The sequence below is a fragment of the Clarias gariepinus genome, chromosome 5 (genome assembly GCF_024256425.1).
Source record: "Clarias gariepinus isolate MV-2021 ecotype Netherlands chromosome 5, CGAR_prim_01v2, whole genome shotgun sequence".
Taxonomy (NCBI): Eukaryota; Metazoa; Chordata; class Actinopteri; order Siluriformes; family Clariidae; genus Clarias; species Clarias gariepinus.
Genome location: NC_071104.1, coordinates 12,505,025 through 12,529,832, shown reverse-complemented (window position 1 = coordinate 12,529,832; position 24,808 = coordinate 12,505,025). Strand labels below are relative to the sequence as shown.

Here is a 24,808-nt window from a genome sequence, read left to right as displayed (position 1 = left end):
GCAGATTAATAATTTTTAATGATTGATTGTCCAATTACTTTTGAGCCTGTAAAAATGGAGGGCCCTGGAGGTCACAATTTATGTATTTCTCGTTTTGGTCAATGCATTATTTTAGTTAAACCCATTAAAAAGGCTTTCGTCTTCTACACTTCAAGCACATTTTTTTGCTTTACCTCAATTCCAATCTGTAGTGGTATATAGAGACAAAAGAAAGCAAGCCGATGTCCCTGTCTAAATCCTAACGGACCTGACAAATGGCCGTGAGTGGGACGGGTCCTGCGGCTTGGTCGAACTTTCATCCACTTTCCATCATACCTAGTTCTCTCATTCAGTCACCTCTCAATCCCTCAGTGTTTGCTGATGGTCATGTAGCTACAGAACATGCAGGCTCAGACATCTAGGAACTCACCCCTAGCCAAAAGATACCAGGGTCATTATTTATCCAGCGGGAACTGTATATAAGTCAGTAGGACTGTGGAGTGCATGCTGCTTGATGAATAAGGCACCAAGAGCTAAGGGATACTGAGGGACAGATTCAAATCTCAAAACTCTCAACCCAATTATTTTTACACTTCTCTATACGCTCCAGCTTGTTGCATCTAATATGCTGGAGTGACACCAGCACTGCAGCACTTGTCACCACAGTCAATCCTGCAGGACCTACCGACCTGTCCAGCCTGTTTTTCGGGAGCTGTTGATCCGAGGACACTATCACAGTTACATACTGTATCTACAGTACGTCCTGAGTTCTCCTGGGTCAAGAAGCAAAATCTGATGGGAAACCTGTCCATAAACAAGTGTGTGTGGTTGACCTTTGCAGTTGATTGTGTATTGTACTAGATTGCTTGGAGTGTTTTTTAAAGCAGACTGAATTATGGAATCTATTTGATGGTCTTCTGTGCCGCGTATCCACTCAGCACAAATCACATGCCACGTGCGCATCGCTCTAATGGGTCGTCGTTGGTTAAGGACGCTTGAGTCGAGTGGTTGCTAATTTCATGCATTTGGTCAGTGAGTCTGTACTGTAGAGTATGTTCTACAGATGGTCCAGCTAGCTTGCCATGTGCAGCCTGACTGTTATTGGTTCTGAGTGTTGTTTTGCCTGGGCTGCATTCGAAAAGAGTTTAATGTGAGCCTTTGGCCAAGAACTACAGACCGGCTACTGTAGAAATCGTCTAACTTTAACAGTAAGAGTCTAGTGATTTCCACAAAGCATCCTTTGCACAATTAGTGTTCCCATGTCAGTTAAACACTATAAGGATAGATGCATATAAATTCCACAGATGGGCTTCTAATCTTTATCAAAGAATCAAAGTACGTTTTTTAAATTTTACAATTTACAATAAACATAATTTCGTGGTGTTTAAATGTTAAACTGTCTTTAGACATGCCAGATCAATTCCTAAAGCTGCCGCCTGAAGCCATCATTCATTAGTAGTAAGATTGCCCTTATCAGGTACTAAAGAGACACTCAATCAACACAACACACTCATTTCTTATAAAACACATTTTATTCTTCAGGTAAGGATCTGTTAAAGTTCATTGCAGTTAGCAAAATACATTTATGCTTCTGGACCTCCAGCCAGTTTTCCCTCAAACACTTCCCATATTTAATAATGCAGGCACATTCCTCATGCAAAAAGATGAGACATGCAGGAACCCCCACCCACCCAAACCCTGACCCAAAGTCGCTTAAACCCCTGCCTGGCATTAACAACCCTACCCACATCCCGGCACCCCTACACAGTTCCTAGGTAAAGAAAATAGATTCGAGAATGACGTGTCCCTACTTAAGCAAGATGACCGGTAGAAGCCCGTGCTTAGTGTTTGGACCTCTGTATATTCATAAGACATTGTGATGGTGTTTCCTCAAGCTTGTGAACCTTGGTTCGTTTCGGCTGCAGAAACGTTGCAGCTTGACACCATCACTGAATGTGACCGAGTTGACAATAAACTTGCTTTTATAGGTTTGGTCAAATGAAACAGAGTGTAGAAATATTCACCTGAGCACTTTCTACTTAGAAGAATTCACTTTTCATTCAGTGTGATTGGCAAATAAACAAATAAATAGACAAATAAATAGTTAAATAAATAATAGTTAGGTGATAAAAGTGCAGTGCTCGTTAACATATGACATATGACTGAAACCTTTTTGTAAGAATGAACAGAAAACGAATGGGGAGATGTTCTGGAGATGTTGGATGGTTATAGGAAAGGCACACGTGGCTGGATGGCTAAAGCTGCGTGTGTTTTGTTGTTTTATTCAAACTTGCACCTGCGGATTTACTTCCATCACTAGATCTATCCCGTAGGTGCAGTTTATAGTCTGTTGGCTGTTTGGCATGCCACCATATGTTACTGGGCCTCCCAAATGGACACTATTTGGCATGCTGTCTTACATCGACATACTCAGTCTTCCCACTATTTGGCATGCCAGCCTAGGGCAGTATGATTTGTAGCTGGCATATTTTGTATGTCTGTCTGGGTCCCTATCAGAAGTTTGTTGTGATTGTCTTGTTGTAATGCCTGTTGTGGTCACATTTCGAGACTGAAGCTCCTCAGAGAACCACGCTGGGCTATTGGCCATAATTCCATGTAACAACCACATGGTATATGACATTATGTGTGTGTAATTTATGTAAACCAAAAGGGATGGCTACCCTTTTCATATCACTTATTCAAAATCATACATTTTGTTCAGTAGCCTTATAATCATCATGTCAATGAGGGCAATGAGATAAATCTGTCACAATATACTGTTAAACCTCTGTAAAGAAATTGATAAAATAAGGCATGATATACATCAATCAGCCATAACCTTTAAATTATTATTATTAGGGAGGAGATATCACATAGGTTTCGGGATCCCCTTGTGCAACCAGGGCAGCTCTGAACCTTTTGGGGTGCGGCTCTGCAGGGTCTCTGAGGGTGTGCTGTGTTGGCTGGCACCAGGATGTTGGCTGTCAATCCTTTGGGTGCTGTGGGTTGCCTCTGTGGATAGGACTTGTGTGTCTGGTCCATCCCAATTGGATTGGGATCTGGTAGCTAGGTTGGCAGCCTTGGGCTCTTTGCTTGCTGGGCCCCATGTGCCGTCAGCTGGGTTAGACTGGGTGTTCTGATACCTTTCTATTGTGACCCGAATAAAAAAAAATTATAAATTTTTTGTGGGATAAAACCAGACAGGCCAGCCTTTGCTCCCCTGGGTGCCGAGGATCCAGTCACCAGTTTACTGATGTATAATTGATAATAAATGTAATTCAATTCATCTGGTCGTTGTGTTAATGTTATGACTGATTGGTGTATAAATTCGTTTGCTGTGTAAAGTTGGGATGAGCTCGACATTCTCAGTGTAAATAAATGTCCAACATACAGGACTAGACATGGACACGTGTTGGCTACTTGTGCTCAAATTGGGTGAAGAAACAGAGTGATATGTGCTGTGGTGTAACACATTCATTCATCTATCTAATCACTGTGAAAAATCAGAGCAAGTAGATGCATTTGTGAACAATGGTTGATTATACATAAAGCACTAATGTTTTGGCAGTACAGAAGAGTAACATGAGATTGAAAACATGTGCCATCTTCCATATTCAGGCCTATAAGAACAACATGTACCCATGCAGAATAACCAACCGGAACTCTTCATAGGTCAAGTTTTTATTACAAAGTTTGCTGGGTTTGGTTGGTTTGTTACAGATTTTGGTTGCCATGCACCATGCCAAATTGAGCTTTGCGTCTTATAATGCCACTGGAGAAGAGCTCTTGTCTGTCCAAAGAGGCACAGTACCCTCTGTGCTGATATGGTTGGGATTGGCTGGTGTCAGATTTTGGTGTGTTGAGATGGTGTGAGATGCCATCACAACAAGTTATGAAAGCCATAGTCTTGAAGAAAAGCAGCTCAAGTTGCCCATTTGTAGGGTGGATGGACCCTGATTTACTTTCTGGATAACATTCAAACTTTTCATATTATCCTTCCACCCTCACTTTATGTATTGATATGCTGCAGTCCAACTCCTGGTTGTGCTGTGCTACTGCTCTTCTCCCATCCTCCCTATGGCATTCACAGTGGTGGTCCTTCCTCATCGATGAAGCTGAGGTGCTCTGTTGAGCTCTTTGCTCCTGTATCCCACTCCTGCATCTCCAGTTCCAGCTGAGGCTGCTCAGTGCCAGACGCTGCCTGGGCATAACTAGAGGTCTGCTGGTGCCATGGGAAGCCCACAGACCCCTGGCCATCTCTCAGGGAACAGAGCAACAGAGGGGAGGTGTGTGGGCAGGATGGTGAGGAACAAGGCAGGGTCTGAAGTAGGGGTGTAGAGGCAGAGGAGGCTGGAGAGGGATCACTCCTCAGTCTGTGGTCTCCAGGGGAGTTACTTAGGGAAGCAGGTGCTGAGCAATGTGAATGTGGTGGGGGTGGGATGTCCTGGGTAGGTGGTGAGATGTCTTGTGATGATGGGGGAAATAACAGGCCCTGTGTACAGCTGTTGGGGCAGGAGGGGTGTGGTCCTTGACAAGGTGTCAAAGACGGTGACTGGGAGCGTGAAGATGATATAGACAGCGAGAAGGAAAGAGAGGGGGAAGTGGTACAAGAGGCAAGCCGGTCTGGAGCTGCCTGCCCATAGCCATTGGTAGGGCCAAGAGGGATATTGTGCTGCCCTGCCCCTGCGCCAACTTTTTGAATAGTCTCTAAATGGGACAGGCTGGCATGAGGGGAGCCATTTGAACAAACCACATGGGATTGCGGTCTCTGTGGTGGGCTGGTGGGTATGAGGCAGCTGGGAAGACCTACCACCGCCCCCGGGTCTGCAATGTCCAAAAGAGAGCAGGGTGGTGCTAGAGGATGTGGGACTGCAGGTGAGTTTATGGACAGACCACTGCCAGGTACACTCACTGGTGGTGGTGGGGTTGAGAGGTGTGGCTGAGCAGCAGTGAGGAACAGAGGCCGAAGGAGACGAGTCATCTCCTGCAATTCCTGACTGAGCTGAGAGACCTGTTTTGACAAGCAGTTCATCTGCAAACAAAACCAAAGCAAATTAATGAATACAGATTATACGCTGTGTTTTCACACCACACCCTCTAGCTAATCACCAGTTTGAAACATCCTTTGCTTAGTTACATGGCATGTCGTCATGCTGGAAATAGTTTTTACAAGATGGTAAATTGTGGCCAATCAATGCTCTAGTGGTGCAATACCATCACCAGCCTAATCAACCTGATCTGTAAAAACTAGGTATGCTGGGTCCATAGACTCTCATAGAGATTTGCCAAACCAAGCAACATTTATCCAATTTTTAGCTATCCAGTTTGGCTGAGTGTGATTTTTCCGCTCACCATTTTCGCAAAGAGGTTAATCGATCATTGAAGCCTTGTTATCAGACCTGACCAGGCTGGCCATTCTCCAATTACCTCTCTAACCAAAAAAGTTAATATTTGTGGCCTAAAATAATACCTCATGGATATATACATCAAGCTGTTGAATTGATTTACTTCAACACACTGCGCATCAGGCGGCATGGTGCCTTGGTGGTTGGCACTGTCGCCTTGGACCTCCAGGGTCTGGGTTTGATTCCCACCTCTGTGTGCATGGAGTTTGCATGTTCTTGCTTTGGTGGGTTTCCTCATGAAACAGGTACTCTGGTTTCCTTCCACAGTCCAAAGACCCGCAGATTAGGCTAATTGGCGTTCACGAATTGCCTGTAGTTTGTTTGCCCTGCGATGGATTGGCACTCTGTCGAGGCCCTGTACCCTGCCTTGTGCCCTACTGTAAGTCTCCTGAGATAGGCTCCAGGCCCCCTGCGATGCTGTATACAGGATTAAGCAGTATGGACGATGAGTGAGTGAGTGACTAAGACTGCGCATCACGACATGATTATTTGTTTCCTTGCTTCTGATAAAGCTTGCTCCTATATTGCTGGTTCACACCTGCACATCGAAGCAGGTTTTCCACTCTAGTTGGTTGACAGGATAAATGACAGATTAAAGCTTTAGTGTTTTACACACTCACCTCTTCGCTCAGTTTGCTGATGCTCTGCCTGGTTTCCACATGGTCTTGGCTTACTACACATACAAAGACAAAATGAAAAAAGTGAGTGGGTAACAATACTAGGCTTTTTGTATGTTCCTCCCCCAATCAAATCTGCCATTGAATCCATTTATTTGATTAATTAAGACAGATGAAAGTATAAATAGTTTACCTGGAGAGGGGGATGGAGGGGCACTATGAGGTAGGCTAGAGCTGAACTCAAACCTCTGCACTGAACCAGAATTGCTCTCTGTCTCAATGCCGTCCACAAACCTGTCCAACGATTATCACAGACAGAAAGAAATTGCACAAATAAATTCATGAACAGCTGTTCCACTTGTTCATAAACAAACCAAAGATCTACCACGTTTACATGCAAATACCTACAGTATATAAAATGTTAACATTCTAATGGAATTCAAATCCTAATGCAACACCTAAGAACTGACTGCCTGCAGTCCCGCTGAGCCAAACCTGTGCGTTCCTAGTGTGAAATCGAGCGCTGTTACTGGCTGGTTGTCATGGCAGCCAGACACTTGGGCTAAATTATGAATCTTATCAACTGCAGTTCTCTTGCTGGTTAGCAGGGGGGTGGGATCAAAATTGAAGTGAAAATGCCTTAAACTATTCCGGGCTTAGTAAACGATCCTTCATCCATGTTTAACAGTGATGCATCATAACACTAATCCTGGTAACACTGGGCATGAGGCAAGGGTAGCCTTGTTCAGTTATTTTATTGTTAATGTGCAAAGAAGACAACAACAAAGCTGAGTGTGTTACTGGTTTACGCACCTAGGGCTGAGCTCCGGAGGGGCACTGCTGAAGCTGACCACGGGGATCTGAAGCGTAGCCGGGCGGCTGTGATCGGTCGGTGGACGAAAGGGCCGCGGGGGCAGGAGGGGTGAGCGCAGGGGTGAGCTGAGCCCCCTCGTAAGACGCAGGGGCGAGCGAGGGGCACGTGACACGGAGTGCTGCTCTTCGTCATTCTCCTCGTCCTCACGAATCGAGGGCAGTTTCTTCACCAGGCCGCCGTTGCTCTCCCAGTCCACCTTGGAAAAACATAAGGAGACACTTTTTTTTATGTTTTGCATGCACTAGTGAGTGGAAGACAGTAGGGGGCGGAGTAACACCACTCGTACCTTTTGCAGCATGTCCTTACTTTCTCTTTATTTCATCTGCAATTCTAGCACTTATTAAACCTCTTCATCATTCCTTCAAAAGCCCTGTAGTTCTGGCGTTTGCCCGAGACACGGAAAAAAATATATGAGACGTGAAACCATTTTGGTAAGAGCGCTTTGTTGCCATCATGACAGCTGCAGTCTCAGGACGCCTAAGGTGTTTGAGATGTTTATTTACATTGGTTATCACAGATGACTGGATCTGTCAGTATTCTTTTTTTCCATGCACATTACACCCACCATTGCTTTCGAAACAAGGGGCGGTGTGCACTCGTTTTACACATCTCAGAACGCGTAATAAAATCAAATGGCTTTCTTCCTGATCTTTTTTTGGTTCTCCTCCATCATCAGCATCTCTATCTTTTTCATGCAACACAACCCCTCCCCTTCCCCCGCCGTGCTTTTCTTGTTCTTTTTGCTTTTCTTGCTCCTCCCTGGTCTTTCCCTCTGCAGTCCCCAAGCATATTTTTGCCTCGTCCTGCTATTCTTAGTAGCGAGGGTCCCACTGGCACTGTAAAAGACGGTGTCTGGAAGTAAAACCTCACGAATCAGTGATGCATATATAACACACACATGTATATAAAACACACATGCATTTTTTTTCTAAGAACTGAAATGCATAAGTAGGATACAAGGCAGCAGGTGTCTAGTCAACCCAAAACAATCAATATGCAATGCGTGTTCAATTTCCTTTAAAACTGTATGGATCTGTTCTCCATTTACAGGATGGACCTAGACATGCAGACACACACGCACACACTAATATGCAAAAACAAATCGTTTTCACCGCTGCGTATTTTCATCTCTCCCCTTTAATTATTTCAGGCAAATTAAAAACGCCTGCCGCAGGGATGTTTGCAGACTTGCGCCTGTGAATGTGTGTGTGTGTGTGTGTGTGTGAGATTCGTGTTGACATTGAGATGCTCGGTGAGACTTTCTGGTTCACGGCACGCTAATGTTCAAACAAACGTGAGCATTTCTGGTTAACGTTTAACAGCTCTCAACGTTCACTGTACCGTACGTTCTTTATCGTGTGTTCTGTATTCAGAGCCGCGCGTTTCTGCAGCAGCAAAGCCACAAGAAAAGCCGCACTACGGGAACTTTCCCCTTCCCCCATTTTCTCTCGGCTTCTCCGGTGTTCTATTTTTAGCCGCCAGGATCCAATCTTAGCTGACACTGAGGGAGCTCCCAACCAGTGAGGGAGAGCCCCCACCCCACCTCGCTCTATTCTTAGCAGCGCCTCGTGCTCCCAACAGCGACTGCTGCTATTTCCGTCCTCGAGACAAGCACTCGTTGCTCGGGTTTGCGAGGACTCGCGAGCCGGCAGACATGTGCAACCTGACAGAGAGGGAGGAGATGATGTGTGTGTATGTGGGTGTGTGTGTGTCTATGGGTTAGGGGCATGGTTTTGTATTAAATGTCGGCACAGTAAGTGAAATAAAACGTTAAGTTCCTTTGAAATAAATAATTATGTGGACGCCAGATGGCGTAGTGGTTAGCACCATCGCCTGGCGCATTCAGGGGCAGGGGTCGATTCCCGCCTTGGGTCTGTGTGTTTGGAACTTCTTTGCTCTCCCGGGGTACCCAGGTTTCCTCCCACAGTCCAAAGTCATGGAGATTAGATTAACTGGTGTAGGATTACCATAGAATAGGTTCCATGACCCTGTACACAGATACGCGGTATAGAAGATGAAGAAATAAACTAATAATTATGTCAGTAAGATGTTCTCACAAGGACAGAAAAATGTGTGTGTGTAAGAGAGGGAGAGACGAAACCCTGCCAAAAGCAGCAGATGGAGGAGCAGTCGCTTTGTTACTTTGACACAAACACACACCTTAGGTAAAGGTCAGGTGTGTGTGTGTGTGGGTGAACGTGTTCCTTTGTCTAATTCCGTGCACGTGACAAATGATCATTATGAGTTCCTGACACTGCTCACATTATACTGTAAGTTAAAGTTCCTCACATCCCAAATAAATAGATTGTTTTCCAGTAAGCGACAGCGCCTTCTCCTCAGCCCGGGTTCCATTTGGTTCCTATAAGTTGCTAAAAATGAGTCACGCTGTTGACAACAATGAGTTGATGGCCAGATTCTCGGGTTGTTTTGGTCTGAAAAGAACACAATATTGACACTCCCATGTTCCAGGATGTTGACTTTCGTGCATGCATGCGCGTGTGTGTTTGTGTGTGTGTGTGTGTGTGTGTGTGTGTGTGTGTATAGGGCTAAATCTGTATGGGGACACATTGGTCTTCCTGCAAGAACACTAGAACTTAATCCTAAAGAACACTTCTGGGTTTATTTGGGACAGCAGACTGTTCTCCTCCTCCTCCTCCTCCTCATCATCATCATCATTTTCAATAACTGCTTCATTCTTGTCGCAACGAATCCGGAGCCTATTCTGGGAACGCCAGGCGTGAAGTGGGGACCCACCCAACATCGCAGGGGTCCATACACACTTTCACACACTTGTTCACACGTAGGGGCAATTCAGCCTATCCGGCCCTCCTACTGGTACGGTTTTAGGAGATGAAACACTTATGGAAATGCAAGTAACGTGGCAACATGGAGCCATGAGGTGAAATGTCTAGTGGACGTAACAGGATGAGTAGCTATGTTTACCGCCGGCGAGGCGTAACCAAGCATTATGAATGTTTTACATGAGCGCGTCACTCACGTCCGCGTTGTTGCCCTCGCGCAGGTTGTAGGTGAGGTCGTGCTGGATCTCGCTGATGAATTTCTGGGCGTACTCCGGGTAGAGGCGCAGCACCTCGCGCAACCCCTTCAGGCTGATGTACTGCAGGTCACAGTAGGTCAGGGCTTTCACGTTGGCGTTGGTCTTAATCACCTGCTCCCTCGTCAGAGAGTCCGAGCCGATCAGGTCGCCTTTACCTGGAGGACACCAAGACAGCATGTCAGGCTTTCAGCCGCATCAACCTTCCGGTATATAACAGCGAATGAAAGACTTTTTGGAAGATGAAAAGCTGTAACAAAAAAAACAAAAAAAAACGAGAACCCGCTAATGGTTCTACTTTATAAACTATTCTTTGATTGCACTTATTTGACATAAACTCTGACTGAACGACCTTAAAAACAGTGAAGGATTAAACGTAAATAAAAATAGCAGGCGGGAAGGTTTTTTTGACCGAAACTAACAAAAGTTTTGCGACTGAGACTCTGAGAGAGGGATGAAGGAGATGAGGAAGCACTGCGGCGGGGGCTGTGGTGCATGGGGACTGAGAAAGCAATAACATATCCTGTAGTCTGAGCTGGGGTTTGTGTCAAATCAAATCAAACACTCTCTGTGGCACACGCTTGGAGCATTAGAGCATCTCCATTGTGTGTGTGTGTGTGTGTGATGGAACTGACACCGTGTGAGCGCGACCGTGTTTTTCTAAATAGCCGACTGTGTATGTGTGTACGGTTTTGTTGGGAGGTGTGTGTGTGTGTGTGATGATTTATATTTAAGATCACACCTCACTGCAGAAAAAAAGGAAGCCCAAACCAAAGAGAGAGAGAGAGAGAGAGAGAGAGAGAGAGGGATTTGAAGGACAGAAGGGTTTTCTACTGCAGGAGTCCGTATAGTGTTTTCTGAAATTCCCCTGAGCTTTTGCTTCCTGTGATTATTATAGAAACCACAGCATCGTGGAGTGATGTTATTGTTTCATCCAGAGATGGGATTCTGATTGAAGCACGTTAATAAAAAGAGGAACAATGTGATAAATCCTTCCATCGCTCTCTCTCTCTCTTTCCTGTTTGGGCTGTACGAGTAAGTTATCAGTGTAGATGAAGGAGCCATTATGCATGACAGCTTTAATTACAACCATGACTCTCCATGTCTCAATGTGTGTGTGTGTGTGTGTGTGTGTGTGTGTGTGTGAGAGTGAGACAGAGCGAGAGTGACCATGAAGACATTTCAGTTATGCCACCACTGACTACATTTCCAGTCGCATTTTTCAGTTGTTCACTTTACTAAAGCATCACTCACTGTGAATTATTTACCCAGTAACTGCGCTGAAACTAATAGAAATTACTAAAGTCTTGGGCCAGACGTCATTTCTTCACATTCTACTTCCAAGCAGCCACTTTCTTCTATTTATTCTTGAGATATATAGTCTTGGGGAATAGTTCTCCAGGCTTCCTCAAGGACCTCTTTTAGCTTTCCTTTTCAGTCGAGTTCCTATACCTGAGCAGGTTCAGAGGAATGTGTGTTAAGCTACACAGTGATCTCTAAATCATTTAAGAATAATAATAAAAAAAACCTTGAACTTAAGGCATGAAGAAACAGTTGCAGATGATGACAGACGGTGATTAGTACACTGCTGATGCTGATGCTGATGAGTGGGAACAGACGAGAGGGGAAATGAGGCTGCTGCTGAGTCTGTTACTTACATAAACATTCAATTGTTTAACCGTATCTTTAAAGTATGTCACTGTAAAACATTTGTTTCCATATATTTCATTTAGTTGAATTTAATATGATGAAATGAGGGCTGGCTCAGGACTTTTTCACAGCACTGTATGTTCCGTTCGGATCCTATTTGTTTGGAATTTGTCCTGCGAGTAGGCAAGATTGTCTGTGAAACACACACCAAATCAGATTTCTTTCGATCGATTCAAGGCATATAAACATCCAATTTCTGCAATGTGACTACTCAAAGCAGATTAAGTTTCTCAACATGAGGAAATTGCTTGCTGTCATCCATCCTGCACTTTCCATGTCGGCGCATTCAGATCCGAATAGCTGTGAACTACAGAACGGAAACCTGCTGTAGCTCTTAAAGCTCAGAGCATTTATGATTTATGATAATCATGTAGGGCTCAGGATTCGGCAATATAGAGTCTCAGCACCACCTATGCAATATGATGGACTGAATTTTAACTAGGATACTCATGATCATGTGTTTACATTGTTTTCAGTTGTTGCTGTGAGCCATAAATAATATTAATACGCTTGATTTGAGAGTTGCATTCTGCTTTTTTTGCGATTTCATTCCCATATTCCGGTAGTGGAAAAATACCCTTTGTAAAAGTGATGAAAACTTTTGTTCTAAGGTAAGGCTTATACAGTGTACGTATATATATATATATATATATATATATATATATATAGAGCCAATACACACATAATCTGTAATTGCAAATCGAGGTTATTCCACCAAATACTGATTTCTTAAATATTATTTAGCCAAAGCATTAACACAATTTGTTTACAATTTAGTTTTATTTCAGTCATTAAATACTGCATGATCTTAGGTTATTTTGTTGTGTTGTGATGATGTCATTTCCTTTAAATATACACTCTACATAACAATAGTTATGTTTAAAATTATGCTCGTAATCCGAGGTTCCACTGTGTGTGTATATATATATATATATACACACACACACACACACATACAGTGGAACCTCGGATTACGAGCATAATTCGATCCGGAAGCGGGCTTGTGTTCCGAAACACTCGTAAATCAAAGCACATTTGCCCATAAGAAATAATGGAAATTAAAATTATTCGTTCCACAGCCCAAAAAAATTAATACATAAAAATAATTAACAGAAAATATAAAGTCAAAATAAAACAAATTAACCTGTATGTTATCTTAAAAAAAAGTACAAATAAATCCCGACCAATAAGTGTTTCCATTTATGCGCACTGGCGCTGTGTGTGGTTTTTTTTTTTTTATATTTAATGGCATAAAGGCGTTTTCTATTTACATTTTAAAGTAGCATATCTTTTTCCTCCCGTGGACTGACTGCGATAAATCAAAGCCTATATGTTACCTCGAGCTCAGCCAAATACACCTAAAAAACCTTATGTCCTATTACTTATCTTTCGTCCCCCCCAAATTCAGTTTTTTTTGCAAATATCTTCAATGTTCAGACACCACAACTTTACAGATTATTATATCCAGCTCTGAAAAAAAAGAGAGACCACTCCAAAATAATCAGTTTCTTATATTTTTTTCTTTTGTTACAGGTGCATGTACGGTGAGATCAACAGTTTTGTTAAATTTTTTGGGAACTGCTGACAATATTTTCCCAAAATTCTAAACATAACTATTGTTATGTAGAGTGTATATTTAAAGGAAATGACATCATCACAACACAACAAAATAACCTAAGATCATGCAGTATTTAATGACTGAAATAAAACTAAATTGTAAACAAATTGTGTTAATGCTTTGGCTAAATAATATTTAAGAAATCAGTATTTGGTGGAATAACCTCGATTTGCAATTACAGATTATGTGTGTATTGGCTCTCCGCCAATCGCAATGGTGTCTTATTTTTTCCATATATACTGTGTATATATGTATATATATATATATATACATATATACACAGAAAGATATATATATATATACACACGGATCTGTCCCGCTTGGGTTTTAAGGGTTTTAAGAAATCAAATAGTTTCTCCTGCTGCCTGGGAAAAAGCCTTTAAAACCTGTTTATTGTGTAGATGAGCCGTTTCTACACGAGTTGCTTTTATGTCCTCATCAAGGTTCTGCTGTTCTACTCTATAAATAATTCTTAGCAGTTTTGTAAAGAGAGTAAATGAAGTAAGTATGACTGTAGTCATTTCCCTTAGGCAGCACTCCGGCTTTTTCAAATGAAATGCATATAAATGAAAATATTAACCGATAGACATAGAATGCAGGTAATAATCACGGCTAATCGTCGCAGGTGTGTGGATTTGCAGTGTTAGTGTGTTCAGATTTTTACTAGCTGTTGTTTACACAGACGTTCTTTCACTTTATCCTTCAGCACATTTTTCATTGCAATTTAACAGGTGTGTGTGTGTGTGTGTCCCACTATGAGAAAGCTTCAGAATTTATACAGTTGTACAAATGTCGAGACGATCTATTCCACTGCGTAGTTTTCATACGTTCCTATAAATAAAGTCTCTGGAGCCGTATTCGGTTTGTATGCGCCCGGCAGCTTCCTGTGTTTGGCAGGGAGGCGTGTGTGTGTGTGTGTGTGTGGGTCTTTAAACGAGAAAGCTCTGTCTGTGGAAGTGATATTGATGTGTTTATCTCTTGCTGTTCTCTATGTTCTCTTTCCCTTTCTCACGTTTGAGGTTTGTGTGTGTGTGTGTGCGTGCGTGTGTGTGTATTTGGATCTATAGCTCTCCCCTTCATGTGCCAGCCGGTATTAATAATCAAACTGCTTTAATAATGCAATGGTAATCAATTATTAAGCGCGAGCGGGAGGATGTGCCTCTGCAGTACGCCAGCATTTGATTTGGACAGACCGATGCGGCCCTGCCGTCTGGGGGATAGACTCACAAACACGTGCGCACGCTGAGTCATGACCTTTGGGCATCTTAACACTGACATTTCCTAGACTCATAAGCTGGCGAGAATCATTTAGTGATGATCGAAAGCTGCAATTAGGAAAATAACCTGTGATGTTGACCTCTTGGATGAGGGAAGTGAAATATTTTGGCTAGTAATTATGTAAATGAACGAGGATGATAGTGTGTTACATATTGATATGGCACGGTTAATAAAATGTGCAGTAGAAGTCTTCATGACCCTCGGGCACAGAACACAGGGAGGAAACACTCAGTCTTTTTTATTTACCATTGAGATTTCGCTTGTTACTATTTATTGGAGGATGTCCAATAAATATGCACAAACAACCTAACAATGAACTAACCTAGTTGTCAACTGCTATTCAGTTAACTAGTTTAAAGAATACTTACTGTGTTTATTCACTGTGCAAATGTCAAAATAGTTTTTTTGTGTCTTTGGTTTAGGCTCTGGGTTACTAATCAAAAGGTCAGGGGTTCAAGCCCCAGCACTGCCAAGGACCGTAATCCTATCTGCTCCAGTGGTGCTGTATCCTGACTGACCCTGACCTCTGACCTGAGCTTCCGAGCTGTGATATACAAAAAAAAAAAATAGTTCACTGTGCTGTAAGGTACGTGTGACAAATAATTGAATCCCAATCTTTTAAATACATATTCTTTTTCTCATATTTATAAAAAAAGGTCATGTATACCAGGTGTTAATGATGCAGCCTACATTAACTAAATTAAAAGAACAAATGTTTTACTATGACAGACTGCAAAGTGCCTAAAGATACAATAATTATTATTTTTTTTTTTTTATGATGCAACCTCAGCAGCAACCTCATTTCCCTCCCGTCCATTCCAGCAACTCAGCATCACCAGTTGTTGTTGGTCTTTCGGCTGCTCCCGTCATGGAGTCGCCACAGCAGACACTTGGTCCGCACATACAAGCTTGGCACTGGTTTTACGCCGGATGCCCTTCCCGACGCAACCCTCCCATTTTACCCGGGCGTGGGACCGGCACTGCAACCAGTGGCTGGGGTTTGGGCACTGGCTGGGAATCGACCCAGGTCTTTCGCACGGCAGGCGAAATACCAACCCTTAAACTTCAGGAAGCCTGGAGAACTTTTTCTCAAAACTACATAAAAAAAAGTCTAGGTGTCGGAGTCCTTATTTCTCCTCTATTTACAAATGTATCGAATGCATTCCTGAAATGTTTTCTTCATTACTAGACTGAGATTGCTTCTACTCTTTTTAATGTCCAGTATTTCATATAAAGGCACCATTTTTTCTGTATTATTAATGCTTTAATTAAAGCATACCGCATAGCTGTTGGATGTATGATTTTGTTTGAATTTCTAGCAAGAAACTGTTTTCACGAGAATTTTTTCCCCCAAATGGGTTCATTCTCCGCTGCACACGACTCTGCGCATTCAATAAGAATTCTGCCTGTCAAGCCATACCCCATGTACGAAGGGGGGCCCTAAATAGAATTGGCACCAGTGGTGCATTGACACACTACTAACTAGGATGACATAAAGTCTGAGATGCCTGTGCCTTGAGTGAAGCCCTGTGCTAGAAGTTTGGGAGTCGCTCTTTGCTTCTTTCAGGTGGGATGATGTATCACAATCTGTGCCACTGACAAGCTGAGCCAGATTGAAATTTGCAAAGAGATTCAGAAATGAGGCCAAAAAAAAAAAAAAAAAGGTTCTGGAACCAAGAGTAATCTCTACGAAGATGTGATGGAGAAAGAAATGGATCTACTCATGATCCAAAACATATCAGGTCTTTGGTCAAATAAGGTGGAGCAATTGTCATGGCGTGGGCTTGCATTGCTGCTTCTCAATAAACAAGATGAACTCAGAATTCTACTGAAACATTTCTATCTGCTAATTTACAGAGAAATGCATCGTGTCAAATTGGGAGGAACTTCATTTTACAGCAGGTAAAACGTATAAGTAATAAGTTTATTTACTTTATTTGCCTTGTTCCAATACTTTTGCACACCCCGAGATTGTGGTTTCCCACCAACGGTGCCATGTTCTATGCTGTTTAACATTTTTTATTATATAAGAATTGATCTTGTTGTTCCAATAATTTTACAGCAAACATTTCTCAAAAGTCACGAATGTACTGAGTACTTTAGATAGCGTGGCATATATGTACTGTACTGTATAAATACCGGCGTACCTCGACACTGCTGCAATCATCTGAGCAGCGCCGCACAAGCCGAGGGAGTGAGAGGAAACGATTAATTCAGCAGGAACCGAGAAGCTGGTTACAGTGAAAAAGCTTCCTTTCACTATAAATGAAAAACAAATCCTCAGCTCTATGGCAAGAATCCATTCTAGCTCAAGGTATCCACACTCACTCATATTTAGCAGACAAGAATCGAAAACGCTGCCAAACAGAATAGCTGGAGGGAGAGAGGAAGCTTCGCGTCTTTCATATCCAAGCGGCAGGAGCTACAATATACAAGAGCATGCATGAAATATACTGCACCTGCACCCAGCCTTCTGCAAAACTTTAATGTCTGTGGAAGAAAGGTGCATTTAAATAGATAAATAAATAAATTTTATCTTTTTTTGCAGAGGTTATATTTCACGATATTCTACGTGTGGATGTGCAATACAGTGGAATCCCAAAATGGAATGCATCAAAAATAAAGTCGTCCATAATCACAAAGATTGTGAATCAATTGTTCAAAGCTACAGTGTGATCAGGCTTACTATCCTCTGTGTGGGTTCGGTATTTCTTCCTTTCTGTTACTTTCACTTCTTTTCACTTTGCCTTTTCTCGCCCTAGGCCGGCTGCAAGAGTTCACAGACAAGCCTGTCTATAGAAACTAAATAAGTGTATATACACTGTTGTTTGCTGAAAACAACTAAGGATGTGGAGGTAGAGTTAAAATCATGGATCATGAATAATTTGTGATCCATTGCCTCATTAATCTGCCTGGGGCAAAATATGCTTGTAAACCATTTATGAAGCCATTGAAAGAAAGTAAAACTGGCTGTTATAAAAAAATCGTACAAAAACATGTCTAATCTAAGAAGATGATCATTAATCATTCATCAAAGGATCGGTGTTGCTTTGGCATTTTGTCAGTTTTATTAATAAGTTTAATACAGCAACCTGCATGTAAATGTGGGAACGTGTATAATATTTCAATCGCTGATTATAAACTGCTGGACAAAAGAGCTTTGTTTAAGCCACAACATCCCATGACAGTTTGAGGAATTTACCGACTCTCCCAACAGGAAATTTAACAGCAGGCTGAATTTTATCACAAGACTCGTGACTTGGCAGAAAGGGAAAAAAAAAAAAGCTAATTCGGATTAAGGTTTTTTATTTCCTAACATGCCTACGTTACCAGACTTTAAAAGCAGAGGTGGGTAGAGAAGCCAAAAATTGTACTTAAGTGAGTGCACTTTAAAATAATATTACTCAATATTACGTAAAAAAGTATTTTAGTACTCAAGTACTGAGTGACTGTTTCATCATAATGTTCGATTTATTATTTCTTTTTTGGAAATGTTGTAAGCAGCCAAGACAAAATGATAAAATAATGTACAATTTTTGATATTTCCAAATAATAAAAGAAATAAAATAAATAGATAAAATAAAAGAATAAAACTCAATATCTTTACAAAATAGCAAATTAAGGAACAAGAAACACAAATTTCCTAATCTCACTTTTTCACAACTTAAAGCTTTTGAAACAAACACCTACTGTAGAATAAGAGTCGAGTGCAGCCGAATGTAGCGGAGTAAGAGGAGCGTTTCTTCTTCACAAATCTACCTAAGTAAAATGAAAAAGTATGGTGCAGTAAAACTACTCTTAGAAGTAAAATTTTTTTTCAAAAAGTTACTTAAGTAAATTTAACGAAGTAAATGTAACTCATTACTACCCACCTCTGTGTATAAGTAAGGCAAAATAAAATACTGAGCAGCGCAGAGTTACGGGTCTAGGTTATCAATCAATCAATCAATCAATCAATTTTGGCTTTGTGATACGTCTGGGCTTTGAACCCACAACCTACACTATTTGTCACCTATACAGGATTACAAAGTGCAATCATATTAAAGAGAGTAAAGAGTACATCATATTCAGCCGTGTCATTCACTAGTCAGTTAACAGGGTGCCTGGGTGATATTTGATTGAAACCCTTTAGCCAAAGGCATCAGCATACCAACTTAGTAAGCTTACAGTCTCTCATATTCTCTAGGCTATCACTTACGAACCATCCTATCATAATATTCTTTTAAAAGAATTTTAAAACCTCTACAGTATGTGTCATTGATTTGCCCTGCGGCTGCCATATTGTTCTAGAAGCCAGTTGAACATCATCTCTGCATGACCTACACCAATCAGCTCTAACGTTAAAGCCACCATCAGGTAAACATCAACAAACAGGTGACAGTATCATGAGCACCCAAAGCTCATTTACGTCATGTGGAGATCAAACGCTAGTCTGTCTGATCTGACCCCACAGAGAAGCCAAGGCCGTACAATCTGCCAAAAAGGAAAACAAGCAAAGGGCCCAAGACGAATAACCTGGCCTCCAAACGTCCCAGATCCCCATGCAACACGGAGATCATATAAATGCCCCAACAACCTGCTTTCACACGTGATGAAAGCATGGGAGGAAAAAAAGGTATACTTTATCCTTCACACAGTTTTTATTAGCCTTTGAGAGTTTAGTTTACTTTAGCCATGTGCCAACATTACCCATACAATGAAGCTTAATTAACTGGACGTAACTGGGGTAACTAACTCTCAGGATTTACCCCACATGTAGCCACGTCAGGCGTCCATTATTAGCTGTAGATCAAAGATATTTATAGCTATCCTCACAGTTTTCGTCTGTAACACACCACATATTATGTCTCGCATATACAGTATTTTAAGCAATGAAGTAGGCTGCCATAAACCAACCCACGCACAATAAAACATGCAAAAATGAGCTGCTTCTTATATACTCCGATACTTTGAGAGAGGAACTCACACTGTTTAACTCTGAAAGTCTGTTTGGAGTCTCGCCCACGGGTCCTCTATGTGTCGAGCCAAGGAACCTGAATCCAGTGTACACTAACTGACTTTAGTGACCTTCAAGAACTGAGGCAAATTACTAATGCTTTTTATCACACAGAACTATACACATTACACCACAGCTGAAGAACGTCTCTCATGTATGGGAAGAGAAAGAGTTTTAGTGGAGTTCAGCTCTACTGCACACAATGAACAGAAATCACAATCTGCCCGGCACAGGTGGTTCGATGGCGCTCGCACTCCTAGGAATGAGCTGTGGTTAATTTCATGCTGGAAGATTTTTACCGTTATGCAGAAAGTGTTTCGGTTTCAAAAGTGAAATATTCAGACAATAAATTGTTGGGATATACAACACAAAGGAGTACACCCCTGTGCAATAATATCATTTAACTGATTCAAGATTGTATTACTTCTCAATAAATGCATTGCTTCCAAGTTGGCAAGTCGAGTATTTCCTCATACAAACAATCAAAAACTAATACTAAGAAAAACTACATGCATCCCAAATTAGAAACTCATATCATTGATCGATGGATGAACAATAAAACACAGTTCCAGCAGGTCATACTGTATAAAACAAGGCACAGTGGCTGTCCTTCTAAAATGATTTGCACAATGTAGGTCTTTAAAAACAGATGTGCAAGTGCCTTAGACTTGGCACAGTGGTAACATCTGTGAAACTCATACAGAACAAAGGACATTGCGTCCATGTCAACCTCTATGGAAAGCATCCAATTCTGAATTTTGCACAAAGCAAGCACATTCACCTGGTCAGATCAAGCTAAGATTATTTGCGGATAGGGTCCGGCATGTTTTTTTTTTCATGAATGTGCTCGTGTCGAGACACTGAAGCACGGAGGCGGGAGCGTGATGTTATAGGGCTTCCTGAGAGCAAACCGTATTGGAAAGTTGACATTAAAACAGTAGATGGCACCATGAATGCCAAGCTGACAAGATGACTCCCAAGCTCTAGAATCTTGGCAGAAGCAGAATATTCCAGCATGATAATGATCCAAAGTGTACTGCCAAAAGCATGCAGGAAATGGAAAAGTGAAAAGTATGACCTATAGTCTTGAATCCAAAATAGCTCTTGTGTTCATGTGACTAACAACCAAAATATATACCATTTTGTCTGACAGTCATATCTGCCGCAGGTCCAGTAATACCACCAAGCCAGATAATGGTGAATCTCTTTCTTGTATCCTTTTGTATTATATTTTTACACACAGACACAGGATTACAGTCAATGCAGGGGCAGTAACTTTTACACATGACTGCATATGGGATATTCTTTCTTTCTTTCTTTCTTTCTTTCTTTTCTAAGAATTTTTAAACCATATTTGAATTTGCTTGTTTAAAAACATTTATTTCACGACTTTGCTACCTGAGATAAAATGGTGCAGGATCCAGTGATCATTACCAGGAGCTTATCTTTGACAAGGATCAGCCTCTTCTCTCTGCTGAATGGCTGATAACCACAAATCAATTTTCTTTTTTGTCTGTAAGAAAAGTCTTCCAGGTTTTTGACCTTGTATGCTGCGGCATTCCCCATGCACAGCTGGATTCGCTTTTACAATCTATAGAACACCTCGGAAAGCAAATTGAAAAATGGGGTAACAAATTTATGCATCTCTGGTATCCTCCATGTTAAAGAGCCATCTTGACACCCCACCCCTAGACCAAGAAGAAGAAAAAAACTAACCAAATGCGATGCATCCATCATGTATAGTGCCCACGGTCCAAGCTTCTGGAAGCAGTGTTATAATCTTAGGTTGCTTCAGTTGGACAGGTCTAGTCTCATTAACGTCACGTGGCAATAAAATGAAGTCAGCTGACAACTGTTTAAATAATCCGATTCTTACATCTATGGAGTTTTTCTGACCTGATGGCAACAAAATACTCCAGGGCTCAAAATGTGAAAGAGTGATCCCGGGAGCATGAGGAATCATTTTCACACATGAACTGTCCACCACATTGTGTGTTGTAATCAAAGCTGAAGGCCAAATTAAATATCAGACTGTGTGTTTTTTTGGCCCTCCAGTGCAAGAGGCATTAGATAAAAGATTTTATGTACCACAGTGTGTTTTAAATGAATGCCACAGAAAAGAACATCATTTGATGCTGTGTCACAGTTACAGGTCAGAGTCAACTTAGTTGATATTAATTAGTTTATATGTTTTAATTATTTAAATGAGAAAAAAAAGAACAATCATCGTCTAACGCACTTTATTATGTGTACAGGGTTGCGAGGGGGCCTGTCTTCGGACTGTGGGAGAAAAATTGAACATGCAAACGCCACACACACAGATCCCAGGCGGGAATCGAACCCGAACCCTGAAGGTGCGAGGTGAAAGTGCTAACCACTAAGCCACTGTGTCGCCTAAGAAAAAAAGCAATTTAGTAATATATTTATTTATTTTGAAACAGATTAAAGTTGAGATTAGTTGTGTTTTTATTCATTATTTTGAAACCAAGAATCCCTCAACTGTAAAAGCAGACATGGCAAAAATGATCAAAACATTATGACAATTTTCCAGCTAAGTGAAGCATAGGATGGACATACTGTTTGTGTGATGTTATATTGTCTTAATACGGTAAAATAGGATATTTAAAAAAAACATTTTTTTAGAATAAATATACATAAGTATAGTGATGAATTCCAAGTGCTTCAGTGTTTTCCACCTTACGCGATTATCATCATTTTAAAAACGCACTTAGTTTGCAGTGATTGTTATAAAGATTTACATTTAGCAGATGCTCTTATCCAGAGCGACTTACATTTTTATCTCATTACACATCTGAGCAGTTGAGGGTTAAGGGCCTTGCTCAAGGGCCCAACAGTGGCAACTTGGTGGTTGTGGGGTTGGGGGGTGGGGGCTGAGGCATTTTCGTGGTTAAGCTCCCTGGTTCACTGTCGGACCCTTAAGCGAGGCCCTTCACTCCCAAATGCTCAGATACAATAGGGGCGTTGAGCTGACAACCCGACCCTGTAAATAATATGATGTGCAGGACGGCACGTAGACAGAACCATCCATGTGTGAAATACAACTGGATCCATCCACAATGGCATTGTTTGCTTGAAACATTTTCATTGAATCAGTTTCTATCCTGCTACTAACACTAACACTAATACTATCAGATCTGATCATTTTCATTCTAACAAAAATGTTCGCTGTTTCACTAACACAATCTATCAGGAATAAAAACAGTCCAGTGAACAGAGCAGGAATGGAGAAATGGTTTTGCGGATTCCTGATAAGAGTCAGAATAGAAACTCTTCGCTGAATTGCAATTCCCGCTTTAACATTTATATTATCATTTAAAATGCTTTAAAAAAAACATCAAAGGCCATACTGAAGCTGAGCAGTCTATTTTTAGAAAGAGAGAGAGAGAGAGAGAGAGTGTGTGTATGTGTGTGTGTGTGTGTGTGTGTGTGTGCGCAAGTGCGCGATGGGAATTTCCTGTGACTATAGAGAATTAGTAATGTTCTGTGTGTGTGAGAGGTTATTTATGTTATGTAAGTATGAATTATACCTTTGTGCATGTGTGTGCATGTGTGTGTGTGTGTGTGTGTGTGTGCGTATGTGAGAGAGAGAAAGGGGATGAGAGAGAAAGCAAAAGATATTGTCAAACGTGAGTAGAATCTAGAGGATCGCTTACATGTGTGTGTGTGTGTGTGTGTGTGTGTGCGCGTGTGTGTGTGTGCGTGTGTGTGTGTGTGCGCACATTTGTATGTAAGACCAGGTTTCTTAAAGTCAAATTCCTCAGCTCATAGCAAACACACCTTTACTCTTCGGTCATGGCAGTGGTGTGTTTATATTTATGATAAATCACTTGTCACAGATGTACAGTGATGTGATATAAACTAAAGCAATGAGTGTAACATGACATTTGACCTATGACATTTAATAACAGCTTAGTGATATGTTTGATGATGACCCTAGTTCATCTTCTGTCGGGTTTTCTTAGACAGCATTTTATGACCCTGGTTTGATTAGGTTGTGTCATTCCGTCATTCAGCCTGACGTGTATGACACTGCGGTCATGATTCTAGGAATTGGAACGAGCTCGATATTTCACAGCAGCAATGCTGTGAAGGTTTTATACTTTGCTTCCTGTTGATATAATATTACAAAATTCTTTATATCGTCATCATTCAAACTTGCCGTTACAATCTAAACTGGATTGAAGCCATGTTGAGTCTGGATCCTGCTGAATACAGGAGCACTGAACATTATTTAATGTCGCAGAACTCGTGATATCGCATGCAGAGATAATTCCGTCCCTTAGTGCAGCGATTGTCCTCGACTGATTGTCCTGGATTTTAGACTACTGACTTTACATTACCCTAAAGACGCCCAGAGACGCTTTCAATTTATATGCAAATATTTATTCATAATTGCGATTAATTGGACAATTTTGCTGCAATTTCAAATAAAGAGATCTCCATTCTCATGTGTTTCATAACATGGCCGGCGTGACCATCTCTAAGTAATATTTGACACCATCTGTGATTTTCTTGTCTTTTTGATGTTTTCTAAAACCAAAACCACACACACACACACACACACACACACACACACACTGCATTAGTTTAAACCAACCAATGCTCTGATGAATGAGGTTTTTGATTTGATTGGACAGGACACTCTCAGGACAGGCCTCTAGGTCATGTTTAGTATTCTTCAGGCAAAACCTCACATGAATTACTGACTACGCATACATTACCTGTAATAAATGACACCTTTTTGCAATGACATAATTGCACTGGTACATATTGCACTTTTGATTTATACTATATGTGATGAACTGTGCAGCGTTATTCTATTCCATATTTTACTGTTGGGTTAAAAAATTGAAATATTTTTTACTTTAAATTAATATCATAATTAACTGAACATTTTTAACATGATTTCTTTATGATTTTTACAATCATTTTATTTCATTTATTTATTTTTTTCCTTCTTATAGTTCACTCATTAGGTCATTTTTTAAAATAGTTCTCCATTTTGCATCCATCTCACAGATTGGACAGTGTCATGTGACTACACGGGTGATATTAGACAGTACATGAATACACACTGTGGGAAAAGCATTAACAGAATTTAAAATGAATATAAACAGAATTTAAAAAAAAGAAGTAATTAACACGGGCAAGATTACGTCGATTAGAGGTTTCTGAACCTCTACTCTTCTGGTTGTCACTCACTCACTCATCTTCTATACCGCTTTATCCCGTATTCAGGGTCAGGGGGACCTGGA

At 41.2% G+C, this 24,808-nt stretch overlaps 1 protein-coding gene across 1 annotated transcript in view; it reads right to left on the bottom strand.

The window, feature by feature from the left end:
* Window positions 1-1,710: 1,710 nt before the first annotated feature.
* Window positions 1,711-24,808, bottom strand: part of kcnh3 (potassium voltage-gated channel, subfamily H (eag-related), member 3) — a 150,973-nt gene continuing 127,875 nt past the window's right edge. The window contains exons 11-15 of the mRNA XM_053496672.1: window positions 9,874-10,088; window positions 6,815-7,071; window positions 6,195-6,295; window positions 6,005-6,057; window positions 1,711-5,011 (exon numbers count right to left, since the gene is read on the bottom strand). Coding sequence (XP_053352647.1) covers window positions 4,064-5,011; window positions 6,005-6,057; window positions 6,195-6,295; window positions 6,815-7,071; window positions 9,874-10,088 — 1,574 coding nt within the window. The 3' untranslated portion in view covers window positions 1,711-4,063. The remainder of the gene's footprint in view (window positions 5,012-6,004; window positions 6,058-6,194; window positions 6,296-6,814; window positions 7,072-9,873; window positions 10,089-24,808) is intronic.